Here is a 16,445-nt window from a genome sequence, read left to right as displayed (position 1 = left end):
CTAGCAAACCACTAGGCGCTGAGCTGAATAGCATAACAATACTGCCAAACAGATATTTATGACTTGTTAGTCTTTGATTGGCACAGTTGTCAAGTGAATCACTGCAATTGTTAAGTTAGTGACAAAGCTGTTAAGTGAAATCTGGCTTCCCCACTGACTTTGCTTGTCGGAAAGTCGCAAAAAGGGGGATCACGTGACCGCCGGGGACCCTGCCGCCATCATAAATACGAGTCGGTTGCCAAGCATCCAAATTCTGATCACGTGACCATGGGGATGTTGCGATGGTCGTGTGAAAAAACGGTCGCGTCACTTTTTTTTTGCAACGTCACTGAAAATTCTAAGGGTCGCTAAATGAACTGCCGTAAGTCGAGGAATACCTGTATCTCCCTGCATGCATTTCTTAAAGTGGGAATTCTTTACTGTGGCTTGTCACCCCTCAGGAGAATGAAAGCTTCAAAGCAAGCCAAAAAAAAAAAAGTACTTGTAGAGAAGAAAATTCTTGACTGATTTTGCAATGGTGTAGATCTGAGAGTTCAGCTCCGGGAGGAGGGGGCAGGGGGGAGGAAGGCCCTCCTATCTTTGAACTCCGCTCTGTTGCATTGTGGAATCGTGCCAGACTTGTTCACGAGACCAAATGTGAAATACTAAACGGGGACAAAAAAAAAAATACTAAATGGAAGGCGCAAAGGGCAACAGGTACATGCCCTTAGCTTATGCCCCAGCTGCTACGTGATCACACGCTGCAAGAGTACAAACCATGTCATGACACTGGCAGCTGATCGCTTCCATTCATTCTGGACACCATGAAAGAGAGAGAGAGAAAGAGAGGAGTTCTAGACCACTTGAAGTCCACGAGTCATAAAAGAGCCAAGGTTGCCTACCCCTGTTCTAAACCATGAGAATTTTAACTTTGGTACATTATTCTTGGATCAAAAGGCATTTGTGGAGTTTCAAGACTTGCAATAAGGATAACTACATGTGGTTGTGCTAATGCCTTATGTCTCTATGTGGTCTTATGTCGTTAATGACACATGCCAGGAACGATGATAGCCGGAGTGGATTAGGACTTACCTGCCATTTCTTCCATCTATCAAGAACTGAATGTAGGCTGACCTACACATTCTGTAGTAACCTAGGCCCCCTTTGAACACTTGCTTTGTTTCTAGTTCTGCTTTATTTTTTATTGGTCTCTGGGTCTAGTGCTTGAGAAATGCAATGTTTCATTCAGAGCCCAAAGATCTGGATGAGAGTTTGCCTAAGGCAAACTCTTACCCAGATCTTTGGGCTCTGAATGAAACATTGCATTTCTTAAGCACTAGAACCAGAGACCAATAAAAATAAAATAATAAAATAGAACAGAACTAGAAACAAAGCAAGCGTTCAAAGGGGACCTAAGTTACTACAGAACGTGTAGGTCAGCCTACATTCAGTTCTTGATAGATGGAAGAAAGGAGAAATGGCAGGTAAGTCCTAATCCACTTCGGCTATCATCGTACTTGGCACGTGCCTAAGGAATTCTCCTAAAAGGGACGCGGTGGCTCAGTGGGTTAGGACGCTGAGCTTGTCGATCAAAAGGTCGACAGTTTGGCGGGTCGAATCCCGAGTGCCGCGTAACAGAGTGAGCGCCTGTTACTCGTCCCAGCTTCTGCCAACCTAGCAGTTCGAAAGCCCGTAAAAATGCAAGTAGAAAAATAGGGACCACTCCGGTGGGAAGGTAACAGCGTTCCGTGCGCCATTGGCATCTAGTCATGCCGGCCACATGACCACAGAGCGCTGGCTTTTCGGCTTTGAAACAGAGATGAGCACTGGCCCCTAGACTCGGAAACGACTAGCACGCATGTGCGGGGGAACCTTTACCTTTTAAGGAATTCTCCTACTTATGTGTGACTCCAATCACGGCTCACGGGAAAAGGACAGGAAGGTTAACACTGGTTCATCAGGGACTGGGGGGGTGGACTGGTTCCCCTTTCTTTTCAAAAGTTGCCCTCTCAACAGAAGGAAGGGCAGACGTCCCAGACCGAGACAAAGACAGTATGCAGTACGTTGTCAGCAAACATCCTTAAAGATCTCAGAACAGCTGTCACTCCATCCTCAAAATGATTTGCATAAACCGAGAAAAACCGCATGGTACATTTCAGGGGAGGGGAAAAAAAAATCCACCCCCCCCCCCGGTTTCTGCCCATTTACAGACTGGTGATGCAGACTGTCCACAGACACAGACAAATATGGAGACATTTCTTATCTCTTGGGTATCTGATGCAAGCCGTTTTCTGCCTTGGGCACTGTGCAAGCAAACCTCAGTGCAAACAGATTGAAAGGGGTTTTCAAAACGGTCCAGCTTTAGAAATGCCACTTGACAAGTTACAACGTTTGTGGTTTTTTGCAAGCTATGCTCTTTTTTCTTATGCTGGGAAGGGGGGGGGGGAAACTGCATCAGTACAGCTGTTACTTCACTATGTAGCAGCTTTCTAGCATTTCGAAGGCCACTACAGATAGAGAGGGCTGAGAAAACATCTACAGACCTCTCATATCCTGGACATGAACTGTTTCGACTTCTCCCCTCGGGACTCCGCTGTAGGGCACTGCACGGCAAAACAACTAGACACAAAGACAAGATTTTTCTCCCATGCCATCACTTTGCCAAACATCGTTTACGCCTAAGGATATTTAACTGTGTAGCAGGACTGTATTGTCATCTTTCCTATTTACTTGCTCCTATTCGCATCTTAACGACTATCACGTTGTTGGTTGTGTCTTATAATTTATCACTTTGTTGCTTGTATGTATCCTGAGAGCTTGCGCACCAGAGGCAAATTCCTTGTGCGTTCAATCGCACTTGGCCAATAAAGAATATTCTGCTAAGATATGTTCCCGTGCAACATATAATGAACACGGCTTTCATGAAATGTAAACAACTTAAGTCTATTTATGTCAGGGTTATACAGTTGCAAGAAAAAGTATGTGAACCCTTTGGGATTACGTGGAGTTTTGCATGAATTGGCCATAAAATGCGCTCTAAACGTCATGTAAGTCACAACAACAGAAAAACACAGTCTGCTTAAAATAATACTACACAAACATTAGCTGTTGTCATGTTTTAATTGAAGATAAGATGGAAACATTCACAGTGCAGGGTGGAAAAAGTATGTGAACCTTTGGACTTAATAACTGGTTGACCCTCCTTTGGCAGCAATAACCTCAAACGTTTCCTGTAGTTGCAGATCAGACCTGCACAACGATCTGGAGTAATTTTGGACCACTCCTCTGCACAAAACTTTTTCAGTGTAGCAATATTCTTGGGGTGTCTGGTGTGAATCGCTCTCTTAAGGCCATGCCACAGCATTTCAATCGGGTTGAGGTCAGGACTCTGACTGGGCCACTCCAGAAGGCGTATTCTGTTCTGTTGAAGCCATTGTTTTGTTGAATTACTTGTATGCTTTGGGTCATTGTCCTGTTGCATCACCCATCCTCTGCGGAGCTTCAGTTGGCGGACAGATGGTCATACGTTTTCCTGCAAAATGTCCTGATAAACTCTGGAATTCATTTTCCCACCAATGACAACAATCCGTCCAGGCCCTGAGGCAGCAAAGCAGCCCTAAACCATGATGCTCCCTCCGCCATGTTTTACAGTGGGGATGAGGTTTTGATGTTGGTGTGCTGTGCCATTTTTTCTCCACACATAGTGTTGTGTGTTTTTCCCAAACAACTCAATTTTGGTTTCATCTGTCCACAGTATATTTTGCCAGTAGTGCTGTGGAACATCCAGGTGCTCTTTTGCAAACTTCAAACGTGGACAGATGTTGTCATTGATAGGAAAATGAATTCCAGAGTTTATCAGGACATTTTGCAGGAAAACGTACGACCATCTGTCCGCCAACTGAAGCTCCGCAGAGGATGGGTGATGCAACAGGACAATGACCCAAAGCATACAAGTAATTCAACAAAACAATGGCTTCAACAGAACAGAATACGCCTTCTGGAGTGGCCCAGTCAGAGTCCTGACCTCAACCCGATTGAAATGCTGTGGCATGACCTTAAGAGAGCGATTCACACCAGACATCCCAAGAATATTGCTACACTGAAACAGTTTTGTGCAGAGGAGTGGTCCAAAATTACTCCAGATAGTTGTGCAGGTCTGATCTGCAACTACAGGAAACGTTTGGTTGAGGTTATTGCTGCCAAAGGAGGGTCAACCAGTTATTAAGTCCAAAGGTTCACATACTTTTTCCACCCTGCACTGTGAATGTTTCCATCTTATCTTCAATTAAAACATGACAACAGCTAATGTTTGTGTAGTATTATTTTAAGCAGACTGTGTTTTTCTGTTGTTGTGACTTACATGACGTTTAGAGCGCATTTTATGGCCAATTCATGCAAAAAACCACATAATCCCAAAGGGTTCACATACTTTTTCTTGCAACTGTAGTTCTAATGTTTACATATAAATGGTGGAGGGGGGGGGGAAGAATCCCGAAAATTTACACGATGGATGGCATAAGGAACAAAGCTGTTACAGAATCTAATAGTTCTGCTATAAATACTTTGAAACCTCCTCCCAGAGGGGAGCAAGAGAAAACAGATCATGTATGGGGTCTCTAAGAATGCTTTGAGCTCTAAGCACATAGTGCTTATAAGCAGTGTCCTGAATAGTGGGAAACAGGCTTCCTATAACCTTTTCGGCTGTCCTTACCACTCTCTATGGACCTTCTATCTGAGGCTCTGCTACCACCAAACCAAATAGTGATGCAGTTTATTAAAATGCTCTCCGTCAAGCCTCTGTTAAAAGTGGCCAGGAGCGAAGGAGAAAGATATGCTCTCCTCATCTGATGCAAGAAATGCAAACACTGGTTTGCACATTTCACTAAAGATAATGTATGAAGAGACCAAGTCAGATTGTTAGCTATCTGCATCCCCTGATACTTTATACTGTTGACCACCTCGACAGCTGCAGCCTTGATACAAAGTGGAATATGACTATGCTGGCTCCTTCTAAAATCAAGTATGATCTCCTTTGTTTTATTAATATTCAAAACCAGTCCATCAAAGCCTTCACCTCCTCCCTGTATAAAATGTTGTTATTTGATGTGTTATCACAGGTTATAAGCTGTTCCGTGTAAAGCTGACTTCTGCAACTGACTAATGACAAATTTGTCAATGACAATATTACCCTCATAGTTCAGCATACCAGTCGGCCAGATTTTTAGACTGGATCGAGCAATTCTGTCCACCTATCAAGTCCTTCCCTAGACGTGAACATTTGATGGCATGAAAGGATGTAAACTGTTCTAAGTAAAGCTAGTTTTTGCAATTGACGGATGGGGAGTCTGTCAATGTCAATTTTATGATTATGGTCAGTTAGACAGTCAGCCAGATGTTCAGGCTGGATTTGGCATTTTTATCCACTACTAGTCCTTCCCAAGGATCTGGGACAGGCAGACGTTGTTCTTTGATGGGATTCAACGTATTCTTGCACAATGTAAACTGTTCCAAGTCAATTTGCCCCTTTGCAATATAGACTGACAGTGATTTAATCCATGCTGAATTATCTCCACTATTATAGCTTATAGTATGTGTGTGTGCGTATACACACATACATATTATATACACACATACATACACATATATATTATATATATACACACACATACACACATATACATACATACACACATATACATATATATTACACACACATACATATGTATTATATATAAGGTAAAGGTTCCCCTGCACATGCGTGCTAGTCATTTCCGGCTCTAGGGGCCGGTGCTCATCTCCGTTTCAAAGCCGCAGAGCTTGTCCGAGGACGTCTCCGTGGTCATGTGGCCGGCATGACTAGACGCCAAAGGCGCACGGAACGCTGTTACCTTCCCACCGGAGTGGTCCCTATTTTTCTACTTGCATTTTTACGTGCTTTCGAACTGCTAGGTTGGCAGAAGCTGGGACGAGTAACAGGTGCTCACTCTGCTACGCGGCACTCGGGATTCGACCCGCCAAACTGCCGACCTTCTGATCGACAAGCTCAGCATCCTAACCCACTGAGCCACCGCATCCCTGTATTATATTTAATTTAATTTAATTTATTAATATTTCTATACCGCCCTTCTCCCGGAGGACTCAGGGCGGTGTACAGGGCAAGAATAAAACACAGAAATTTACGAAAACTAAAAGATAATTAAATACATGCCCGATTAAAATACAATTGATACATAGTAAAAACCCCAGTAAAAATGATAAAAACCCCACCAATCCCCCCTCAGGCCAGGCCGGCTTGCTCGAACAAGTATGTTTTCAGATCGCGGCGAAAGGAGCGCAGATCGGGCACCGTCCGGAGCTCAACCGGTAACTGGTTCCATAGCTCCGGGGCGCCCACAGAGAAGGATCTCCCCCTGGGGGCCACCAGTCGACATTCTCTGACCGGTGGCACCCTGAGGAGGCCCTCTCTGTGGGAACGCACAGGGCGCAGGAAGCTTGATGCCGGCAGCAGATGTTCCCTGAGGTACTCCGGTCCCATGCCATGGAGGGCTTTGAACACCATTACTAGCACCTTGAATCTCACCCGGAAGACAACTGGCAACCAATGCAGCTCACGGAGCAGAGGTGTAACATGGGAGTATCGGGAGACTCCCAACACAACTCTCGCGGCTGCATTCTGTACCAGTTGGAGCCTCCGGGTGGTCCTCAAGGGAAGCCCCATGTAGAGAGCGTTGCAGTAGTCTAGACGAGAGGTCACGAGCGCGTGAGTGACCGTGCATAAATCATCCCGGCTTAGATAGGGCCGCAACTGGCGCACCAGGCGAACCTGGGCGAAAGCCCCCCTAGTCACAGCCACCATGTGATCTTCCAAGGTGAACCGCGAATCTAGGAGGACTCCCAAGTTGCGAGCCCTATCTACGGGGGGTAATAATTCAATATATATACACATATATATTAAATATATATATATATATATACACACACACACACACTCACATATACATATACATACATACACGCATACATACATACATATATATATACATATATATTCCATTTATATCCCGCCCTTCTCCGAAGACTCAGGGCGGCTTACAAGATTAGCAGTAGCCTTCATTCTATGTATATGCCTGCTTATTAGGGCACACACACACACACACACACAACCACACAGGTATACACACAGGTATACACACACACATACACACGCACGCACACACAGACATTTACATATTTTTAAAAATGCTGTAAAACTATTATTTATTTATTTATTTTATTTCAGTACCGCCTTATTCCCGAAGGACTCAGGGCGGTTTACAGGGCAAAGTTAAAAAGACAAAATGAAGAGTTAAAACAGAACGAAAAGAAGATCAAATAACAATTAGTAGCCCAAAGTTTAAAAACACACACACACACACGCAAGGACAAAACACAGGCAGAACTCTCTCGACCTCACACACACACACAAACGCAGCCCTCGAGCGGAGGAAGACTCGCAGCCTCTACTCACCCGCCACCGGCGCCGCCATCTTAGCCGGCCCGAGCATCGCCGCGAGCAGGGGGGAGGGAGGGTGGGCGGGGCGAGCGGCGGCGGCGGGCCAACGGCGAGCCGCGCCGAGCGACGGGCGGTTCCTTCCGGCGCCTCGACGTGGCGCCGGCGCGCTGGGCGCCTGCGCAGAAGCCGTCGGGGCGGGGCGGCGCGCTCCCGCCCGCCCCTGCGGGCTCCTTTAAAGGCGGCAGCGGCGGCGGCGGCGGCGGCGGCCGGGCCGAGTGTCGCCGCCATCATGTACCGCCGCCTGGGAGAGCTGCTGGCGCCCGCCCGCGCAGCCGCCGCCTCGGCCTCGGCCTGCCCGTCCGCCGCGGGGGCGGCGACGGAGCCCTGCTCGGCTTCGCCGCTGCTGCTGCTGCCCGGGCAGTCCCGGCGGCGCTACAGCCAGGCGGTGGTTGGCGAGGAGTCCTCGGAGGACGACCCGAACTTCTTCCGCATGGTGGAGGGCTTCTTCGACCGCGGCGCCGGCATCGTGGAGGACCAGCTGGTGTCCGGGCTGCGCACCCGCGAGAGCGCCGAGGAGAAGCGGCACCGCGTCCGCGGCATCCTGCGCATCATCAAGCCCTGCAACCACGTGCTCAGCGTCTCCTTCCCCATCAAGCGCGACAACGGCGAGTGGGAGGTGGTGGAGGGCTACCGCGCCCAGCACAGCCAGCACCGCACGCCCTGCAAGGGAGGTGAGCCCCCCCCCGGGAGACGCCTTCACACGTGACGCGACGCCGACACGCGTCTTGGGAGGCGAGGCGCCACGCCCCTCCCATCCCGCACGAGGATCCTCTTCGCCCGCTTGCCTGCCTGCCTGCCTCCCCCGGGGGCTGCCTTGAATTGCACGGCCTCCCCAGACGCGTGTCGCTGCTGCTCTGAACTGAAACACGGGGCGGGGGGGCTTTTCAGACGTGCCGAGGAATTTCTTTCTTTCTCTCTCTCTCGCTTTCTCTCCTTTCTTTCTCTCTCTCTCTTCCTTCTTTCTTTCTTTCTTTCTTTCTTTCTTTCTTTCTTTCTTTCTTTCTTTCTTTCTTCTTTCTTTCTTTCTTCCTCCCTCTCCCCCTCCCTCTCTCTCTCCTTTCTTTCTTTCTCCCTCTTCTTTCTTTCTTTCTTTCTTTCTTTCTTTCTTTCTCCCTTTCTTTTTCTTTCTTTCTTTCTTTCTTTCTTTCTTTCTTTCTTTCTTTCTTTCTTTCTTTCTTTCTTTCTTTCTTTCTTTCTTTCTTTCTCCCTCGCCCCTCCCTCTCTCTCTCTCCTTTCTTTCTTTCTTTTCTTTCTTTCTTTCTTTCTTTCTTTCTTTCTTTCTTTCTTTCTTTCTCTCTTTCTTTCTTTCTCCCTCCCTCCCTCCCTCCCTCCCTCCCTCCCCCCCTCCCTGTCTCTCTTTTTCTTTCTTTCTCTCTCTCCCCCTTCCCTTTCTCTCTCTCTCTCTCTCTCTCTCTCTCTCTCTCTCTCTCCCCCCCCCCCCCCCCCCCCCCCCCCGGTGCTGCTGCTGTTTCTTCGGCTCTTGGTGATCTCGGGCTGGTCGTTTTGTGTTGCATGCCAGAAAAGGGACCCGGCGCTCCTTCTGTATGTGACACAATGCACAAGCGGGGTGTTTTTGTGTGTGTGTATGTGTGTGTGTTGTTGTGGTTCTGCTTGGGGCTTTCAATGCAATATTCATTCCGCGTAACAACTGCACAAGTCTCTGGCAGAGCGGGTTTTTGCTAACGTTGCAAATAGCCCTAAAAACACAAAAGCCCTATACGGATATTACAATAGATGATATAAATATAAAATGTTCTCCATTATCATTTTGCTGCTGCTGTGTGTGTGTGTGTCAAAGACCTGCCGGAAGTGACTTTACTTCTCCCTTTAGGAATCCGCCCCCACCCACCCTTAATGAATCTTTAATAAAACTGGGCTGTTTTATTTTTTAAAAATGCAAAGATGGTGTTCTTTTTATTTACCTTCCCGCTCTGACCGTCTCCCTTTTTCAGGGCTGCCGAGATGTGTGGAGGGTGTGATAGCATTGCACCAGTGTTTACTGCTGAGTAGAAATGGGGAAAAAAAAATCTCTTTCCAAAGTTGGCCCTACTGAAATAATTAACAAGCCCGTATCCTTTGCTTAGCGTGACCTCCTAATAAACTCTTTTTTTAAAAAAAAATTCTGTTGCAGAATAGTGCAGGGATTGTGTTAAAGTGCATTTTTCAGTTATGAGAAAATTGGTTGTGGGATCCTATCTGCATTTACAGCTTGGCTGGCTTGCTTACTATATAAAGAAAAACTTCCAAGTTTGTGGGGGTTTTTTGGTGATTTTTCAAGAGGGAAGTGCCGATTTGTGTCCTGGAGACTGGTCTTTTGTTTAATGGTTGTTGCATAGATACATTTCCTGCCATCCCTGCTTATTCTGGTTAACCTTTTTAAAGACTTAGGCACCCCTCTTCAGTAGAAAAAACGGAAGATAAGGAGCCTTAAGTATGGAAGTCGCTGCAAGTAAGAATTGAGGAACCTTATAGCAATTTCCCTTACTTGCTTCATGCTAGGGTATGCTCTGGGGGGGCGGTGTGAGAGGGGAAATTAAAGCCTTAATACTTGAAACAGATTGGCTTCTTTTGGTAGTTTGGCTGTTTACTGTGTGACTACTGTGTGGCCTTTGATGTTGTGTGGATCCCCCGGCCATTTTTGCAAAGGAAAAGAGGTGTCACACTAGTAGCGCTCTTTGTTTTGAATCGCCCCACCCTTAAAAGGAGGCAAAAAGTAAGCTGAGAATTGGCAGCATTCACCCCTGCAGGCTACAGAAAACATCTTTGGATACTGTGTGATTCATCCCACCCCTTGTTTGGTACACCTGCATCCCAGGTTTTCCATAAGAGCTCAAAGGTATCTTATCTTCCTCCAGTTCTTTCCCGGAAACAGCTCTTTACACGTTTGCGCTGAGAAAAAGTTAAGGGGCACAGTCACACACTGGGTTTGTGTGGCTGAGAGTTTGTCCCAGTTCCTAATTTGGTCTCCGAAGCACTAGATTTGCTGTGAAACGTTGCAGTTAAAATGAATTGGAAAGTTCACTCGGACATTTATCTTTGTGTGTGTGTGTGTGGTCACTGACTTATTCATGTAGTGTATCCGGCAGTTGACGATTGCTTAAGCACAACGGCCAGCATGGTGAGACTCGCAAAACATCTTTTCCAGAGTGTTACCTGATTCTTTCGATAAGAAAACCTGCACCAAAGGTTAGAAAGGTGCATTTTTATATAATGGAGACATACTTGTCCTCTGAAGGAAGGAGGAAGTAGCGGAGGAAGGAGGAAGTAGCGTTCCTCCCTTTTCTTCCCTGCTTTAGTTCCCCCGTGTGATAAACAAGCTTTTTCTGCAAGTTCTGACAATTTCCTGCAGTCCATAGTCCATTCTTGCTTGAGTTGCATGAGAAAAATAAGAGTTTTCTGTGGAGTTTGCAGGCATCTACCATATCAGCATACCCAAATATATGTTTTATTGGATCATGAATTTTACAAAAGAAATGCTGAAAACTCTTTGTTGAAGGTTCCAGATGTGAAGTTTATGTGGCTGGGAAATAGAGTCTCTCTCTCTTGGAACTCTTCAAATATGGGTGGTCCCAGTTCAGCCTGTCCAGATTAGTTTTGATACAAGATTTAAACATTCCATTGTGGCTTCTGAAGGATACCGAATAAAATAATTGCTTTGATGCAGACAGTTTGTTCTTTGATGTCTACGTGGAGTGAAGATAACTTCAGAATCACCCAAGACAAAGGCAATATTTTCTTGTAGTTTCCAGATTGGTTTCTTTGTGTGGCTTTGAATCTTGAAGTAACTTCTGCCACATAATACAGCCTCTCCAATGTTGCTGACCAAAGTTCTGTGTCCCAACGTCATTCTCTAAAGAGCCATAATATTTTTCCCCCAACCTATGTAGGAAACCAAAATCCACTTAATATTGATTTCCAAGTCTTGCTTGAAGGAGCTCTGGTAAATTTTGGATTGGCTTCTTTCGAGTTCCCGGGTGCTGGTAAATAGCAGCGACTCCCAAGAACCCAGCAGATATTCTCCATTTTAGTGTGTTGAACTCCATTACTCCCCCACACCGCTCTCAAGGCTGCCAAGGCAGCTTTAGAGTGTTTGAATTATTTGCTTGTGAATGTTTTCTACGAAACGTTGGGGAAGATAGTAGATTCATAACATGGATGCCATGCCTATGGGCCTGCCAATAACAAAGCTGCTGCCTTTGCGCTAGGCGGAGATGTTTGGAAGACACAAGTGACCCACTGTCCGGTGGCAGGGAAACCAAAAGATCCAGGCAATTCAAATGGGTGTAAAGATTTATTGCAAACTTAAGCTCTATACACAAGTACCTGAACTACTAACTGTCAAAGCAAGTAGGCGGTAGATACAGTAAGAGCCAAAGGAATTCAAGGTAGGCTGGACTTAGATCACTTGTGGGCGCGAAGAGACACTTGAGACTGATGACGCATTTGACCCCTCCCTCAGACTCAGCCTGGTCATCTTCTACATCCACTTGCTTTTTGTGGATTTGCTCTAATTTTCTTTTCGTTTCCTTAGCACCCTCCCTTTTTCTGTATTTAATTGTTGCGAATTAGGATAAGGTAGTCTTCCTTCTCTGTAACATTAAAACTTCACACCAACTTACACATTGTCGCTTTTTTTACATAATGTATAAGTAACAAACACTAGCAGTTTCTGGCACAGTCCAAGAGTTTGAAGGGAGTGAGACCCTTCTAACATGTCTAATATGACAATCTCTGGGTTTTGGCATATTTTGGGGGGTATTGCTGAATTATTCCTTGACAGGTTAAATATAAAAGAAAAATTATTGTATCTTAAAGATCGATCGTCTGTAATAAAGTTGAAAGCTTGACTCTATGGCGGTCCTTTAAATAATTCCATTGGGAATACCCATTGGGGTATTGAACTAATTTTAATTGCTGGTTCACACATCATCCCTGTCTTTAGAAGCGGTACGCATTGTGGTATTGAAAAACCTTGAACGTAGTTGAGATTTCTAGTCAAGAATTCTCGATTACCATACTTTCTGACTTTTGGAAAAAATGTCTTGTAAATTACTTCAAGAAGCAGGAATCTATTTCCATTGATAATAACTTATGCCCTATTTTTTTAAAAAATTTAGATAATTGTTCTTTAAACCATTACAGTCGAAGTAAATAAAAACTGGCATGGCGTCTTTACGTTTAGCAAGAAGCAAGAACAAGTATTAAAAGTGTAAATATAGGATAAAAAGTAAATGCTATTCGCCTTTTGTAAAATCTGCATTCTCATATGTATCAATGGTTTTATTCTGTTTGTATTGTATTGTGATCTTATTTGGCATATTTATATGATGATTTTAATGTTTTTATGATGTAAGCCAGCCAGAGTCGATTTGAAACGAAACTGGTGGAAATAAATTTTGTAATAAATACAATGAAATATAGACATTGTCATATTGAAAAAGTTTTATTGAGAACCCTTGTTCTCAAAGAAGAAGTTTTCAAAGAAGTTTTCAACATAGCATTGTATATATTGTGTCATAGTGGCAAAAGGATAATTGTCAGTGTCTCCTTGCTGTTTCAGAGTAGATATGTTTGCCAAACATCCCAATATTTCTCCCATCTTTTTGCCGTGGTTTTAGAAACTCTGCCCAGAGCTGATTTATCACCTGAGAAATATTTTCAATCTGTATTCCAAGTCAGTTGGACTAGTTAAGACAGGGGTCAGCAACCTGAAACAGTGAAAGAGCCACTCGGAACCGGTTCCCTCCCAAAAGGAAAAACTGGGAGCCGCAAAAAAAATGTGTGCACATGCGCATACATGCGCGCATGCGCAAAACAGGGTTTGACTGAAGAGTGGAGCCAAGGTGAGATATGCACCTACCCTGCATATTTGAATTGATTGGTTGAACTTTTTTTTTTTTTGGACTGCACATGGCAGAGGGCTGGGAGCCGCAGGAGATGGCTGAAAGAGCCGCATGCGGCTCCAGAGCCGCGGGTTGCAGACCTGTGAGTTAAGATATACATCTTGCTATGCTTAGCTGACTTTGTGGATTTCATTTTTAAACGGCTGTGGTTATCTAAACTCCCGTACATTACGGCTTCAAGAGCATCTTTAAATATGCCGTTAAATTTCACTTCCTAAATATTTCTTAAAACCTTAAGAAGCACATTTTCAGTAATGGAAAGAAACAGTAGCAGTATCATGCATTGATTAAAAATTCTTAGTCCTAATTTTGTAAGGTGCCTGGGTTTTGGACTTCTTTATTGGGATTTAGATTCTCTCTCTCTCTCTCTCTCTCTCTCTCTCTCTCTCTCTCTCTCTCTCTCTCTCTCTCTCTCTCTGTCTCTCATAAGGAAAACCATGCAAACAATTCACAATCAATCATAATACAGTAAACAGTACACTGGTGTTGGTTTGCCTGTATGATCATGTGCTTTGGAGGTGGCACTTCAGAAGAAACTCCAGCTGTTCCTATTCATCATATAGACAGCTGTCCAGAGAACTCAAAAGTGTCCTAACAAGGTGCAGGAAACAGGAATGACCTTCTAGTAATGGAGCGTCATACATTAATCTCTGCTTTATCCAGACTCTTAGCGGAGATGCACAATCTTAAAGGAAACCATTGTTCCCCTTAGCAGCATTCCTATTGAAAAAAAATCAGGGGTGTCAAACTCAATTTCATGGAGGGCCGCATCAGCATTGCGGTTACCCTCAGGGGGCTGGGTGGGTGTGGCCTACTGGGTGGGCGTGGCCAGAGTGCCTATGACCTACTGGGTGGGCGTGGCCAGCTCTACATCGTTCGCATCAAGGGTGCCTATGGGGGCCCGGGCAGGAGTGGGACAGATCTGAGGGTCTCTGGCAGAAGGAGGGTCTCTGGGCCAGGGCCAAGGCAGTGGGGGCCGTTCCCTCACTGTTTCCAGGATGGCTTCGCGGGCCGCATGAAACCACTTTGCGGGCCGGATCTGGCCCCCGGGCCTTGTGTTTGACATGTCTGGGGTAGGTAGATAGGATAGATAAGATAGGGTAGATAGAGTAGATAGGATAGATAGCACAGATAGGGTAGGTAAATAGGATAGGCAAGATAAGAGGGTAGATAGAGACAGATAGGATAGATAGATAGATAGATAGATAGATAGATAGATAGATAGATAGGGTAGGTAGATAGGGTACTTCACGGGCCGCATCCGGCCCCCGGGACTTGTGTTTGACATCTCTGGAATAAATCGTCCTGTTGACATTTGCTTTGTCTTTCTACCTCTTGGATCAACTAGCAGAGCCTTAAGCCCGATTACAATGGTTGTTTTAGGACATCTCTGCGATTTGCAAACATCACTCGTTTTTAAAATCCCCATTAGCTTCTTAATGTTGAGTGTCTTTTTTTTTTCCTCTTGAGTAGTGCGTAAGCAACTGGACGTGTGCTTGCTTCCCAATTAGTGTGTTGTTGCTAAAAAGTTAAAATGTCCAAAGCTGTTTGGTTAAACCTAAACCCACGTAATGCATGATGGCTTCGGGTTTTGGTTCCGTTTCATGATTTCCCTTTGTCCATCGCAAACTTGACTCAAGGATCTAGGGCAGGGGTCTTCAAACTCGGCCCTTTTATGACTCATGGACTTCAACTCCCAGAATTCCTCAGCCAGGCACACTGGCTGAGGAATTCTGGGAGTTGAAGTCCATGAGTCATAAAAGGGCCGAGTTTGAAGACCTCTGATCTAGGGTGTCTTATCTTCCAGGAACTGCCCCATCTAAAAAAAAAAATATCTAGGAATTTGGCAACAAAGCAAAACATGTTGGTGTTTCCTGGCAGAGGAGTAAGGATTTTCCAGGAAGTCTGGGGTTTATGGGATAGCTGATCCCCTGCAGATGGCTCTGTTCTTTGCTATAAAATATGAAAATATCCCATCCTATATAAGCTTTATTTAAGGGACTTGGGGTTTAGCTACTTTATTCCTAAATTGGATCTATTACTAACACCGGTAGCTAAGATCTTTGCTTCGCCAGGTTTTTGTATCGCCATTCACAAGCTGAATTATTGCGGTTTGTAAGCAGCTGCTAAATTGTCCGTACGTGTACAGTTTTACCTACAAGTCTGACTTTTCCAGAAGGAAGTTAAAAGCTCACGAACTGAGCAGGATTCTTTGGTGATTTTTTTTCATTGCTGCTTCAGTACAACGGAGTCGAGTCTGTTCTTTGCAGACCGCGATGTCCTACTTCGTTAACTTTCTTTTTTGGGTGTGCCGAAGGGAAGGAAAATCCTCCACAAACAACATTTTTGTGCCAGTTCCAGTGGAAAGTTTTACCCATGGCGATGAGTCATTTTGCAGTAGGAGGCCTTTATAACAGAAAAGCGTATCGCCTCTTAAGCACTTATTAGACAAAGTGAATCTTACTTAGCCTTGGTTGGGCACGATGCTGCTAACCTCGGTGCGATTTTTCTTGCCTTTCCAACGGCTGTTTTATCCCGTCTCTTGAAATAAAAGGCACAAAAGAACAGAACAGAATAACAAGAGATGGGAGGGACCTTGGAGGTCTTCTAGTCCAACCCCCCCCCACGCTGAAGCGGGGAAGCCCTATTCCATTTCAGACCAATGGCCGTTCAAAACCTCTAATAATGAAGCATCCACAACTTCTGGAGACCAGTCCAATTGCAATAAATACCTTAGCCTCTGAAATGAAACACTAATATAGCTCAGGGTTAAACTGTGAAGTTCTTTGTACTCTACAAGCTTGGTTGTTTACTTGCAGATGTTTCTTTTTGCAATTGTAATAGGTAACATCGGCTTGAGTGATCCTGAAACAGGTTTTCCAGATTAAAAACAGAATAAGAGATGCATGGGCACAAGTATAGGCCCAGTTGTTTTTATTGCTTTCAAAGTTGTTCCTATTTTATTCCTAGATACAAGTGCTCTACCATTGCGATAATATATTCTCTTAACA

The 16,445-nt window shown here is 45.0% G+C and overlaps 2 protein-coding genes across 4 annotated transcripts in view; one reads left to right on the top strand and one right to left on the bottom strand.

The window, feature by feature from the left end:
- The window catches only part of SHLD2 (shieldin complex subunit 2), a 44,672-nt gene extending 37,054 nt beyond the window's left edge, over positions 1-7,618 (bottom strand). For both annotated transcript variants that reach the window (XR_014492706.1, XM_083364195.1), the window contains exon 1: positions 7,487-7,618. The gene's annotated coding sequence lies outside the window, so the exon portion shown is untranslated. The remainder of the gene's footprint in view (positions 1-7,486) is intronic.
- A 37-nt stretch (positions 7,619-7,655) lies between these two features.
- The window catches only part of GLUD1 (glutamate dehydrogenase 1), a 35,022-nt gene continuing 26,232 nt past the window's right edge, over positions 7,656-16,445 (top strand). The window contains exon 1 of one of the 2 annotated variants that reach the window (XM_083364236.1): positions 7,656-8,202. In XM_083364236.1, the coding sequence (XP_083220362.1) occupies positions 7,761-8,202 (442 nt within the window). In that variant the 5' untranslated portion in view covers positions 7,656-7,760. The remainder of the gene's footprint in view (positions 8,203-16,445) is intronic. The other variant, XM_083364237.1, reaches the window with a different exon arrangement.

This window comes from Vipera ursinii, assembly GCF_947247035.1.
Source record: "Vipera ursinii genome assembly, chromosome: 5".
NCBI classification, from domain to species: Eukaryota; Metazoa; Chordata; class Lepidosauria; order Squamata; family Viperidae; genus Vipera; species Vipera ursinii.
Note: the sequence above shows the minus strand (reverse complement) of the source record. Positions and strands in the feature narration are given on the sequence as shown.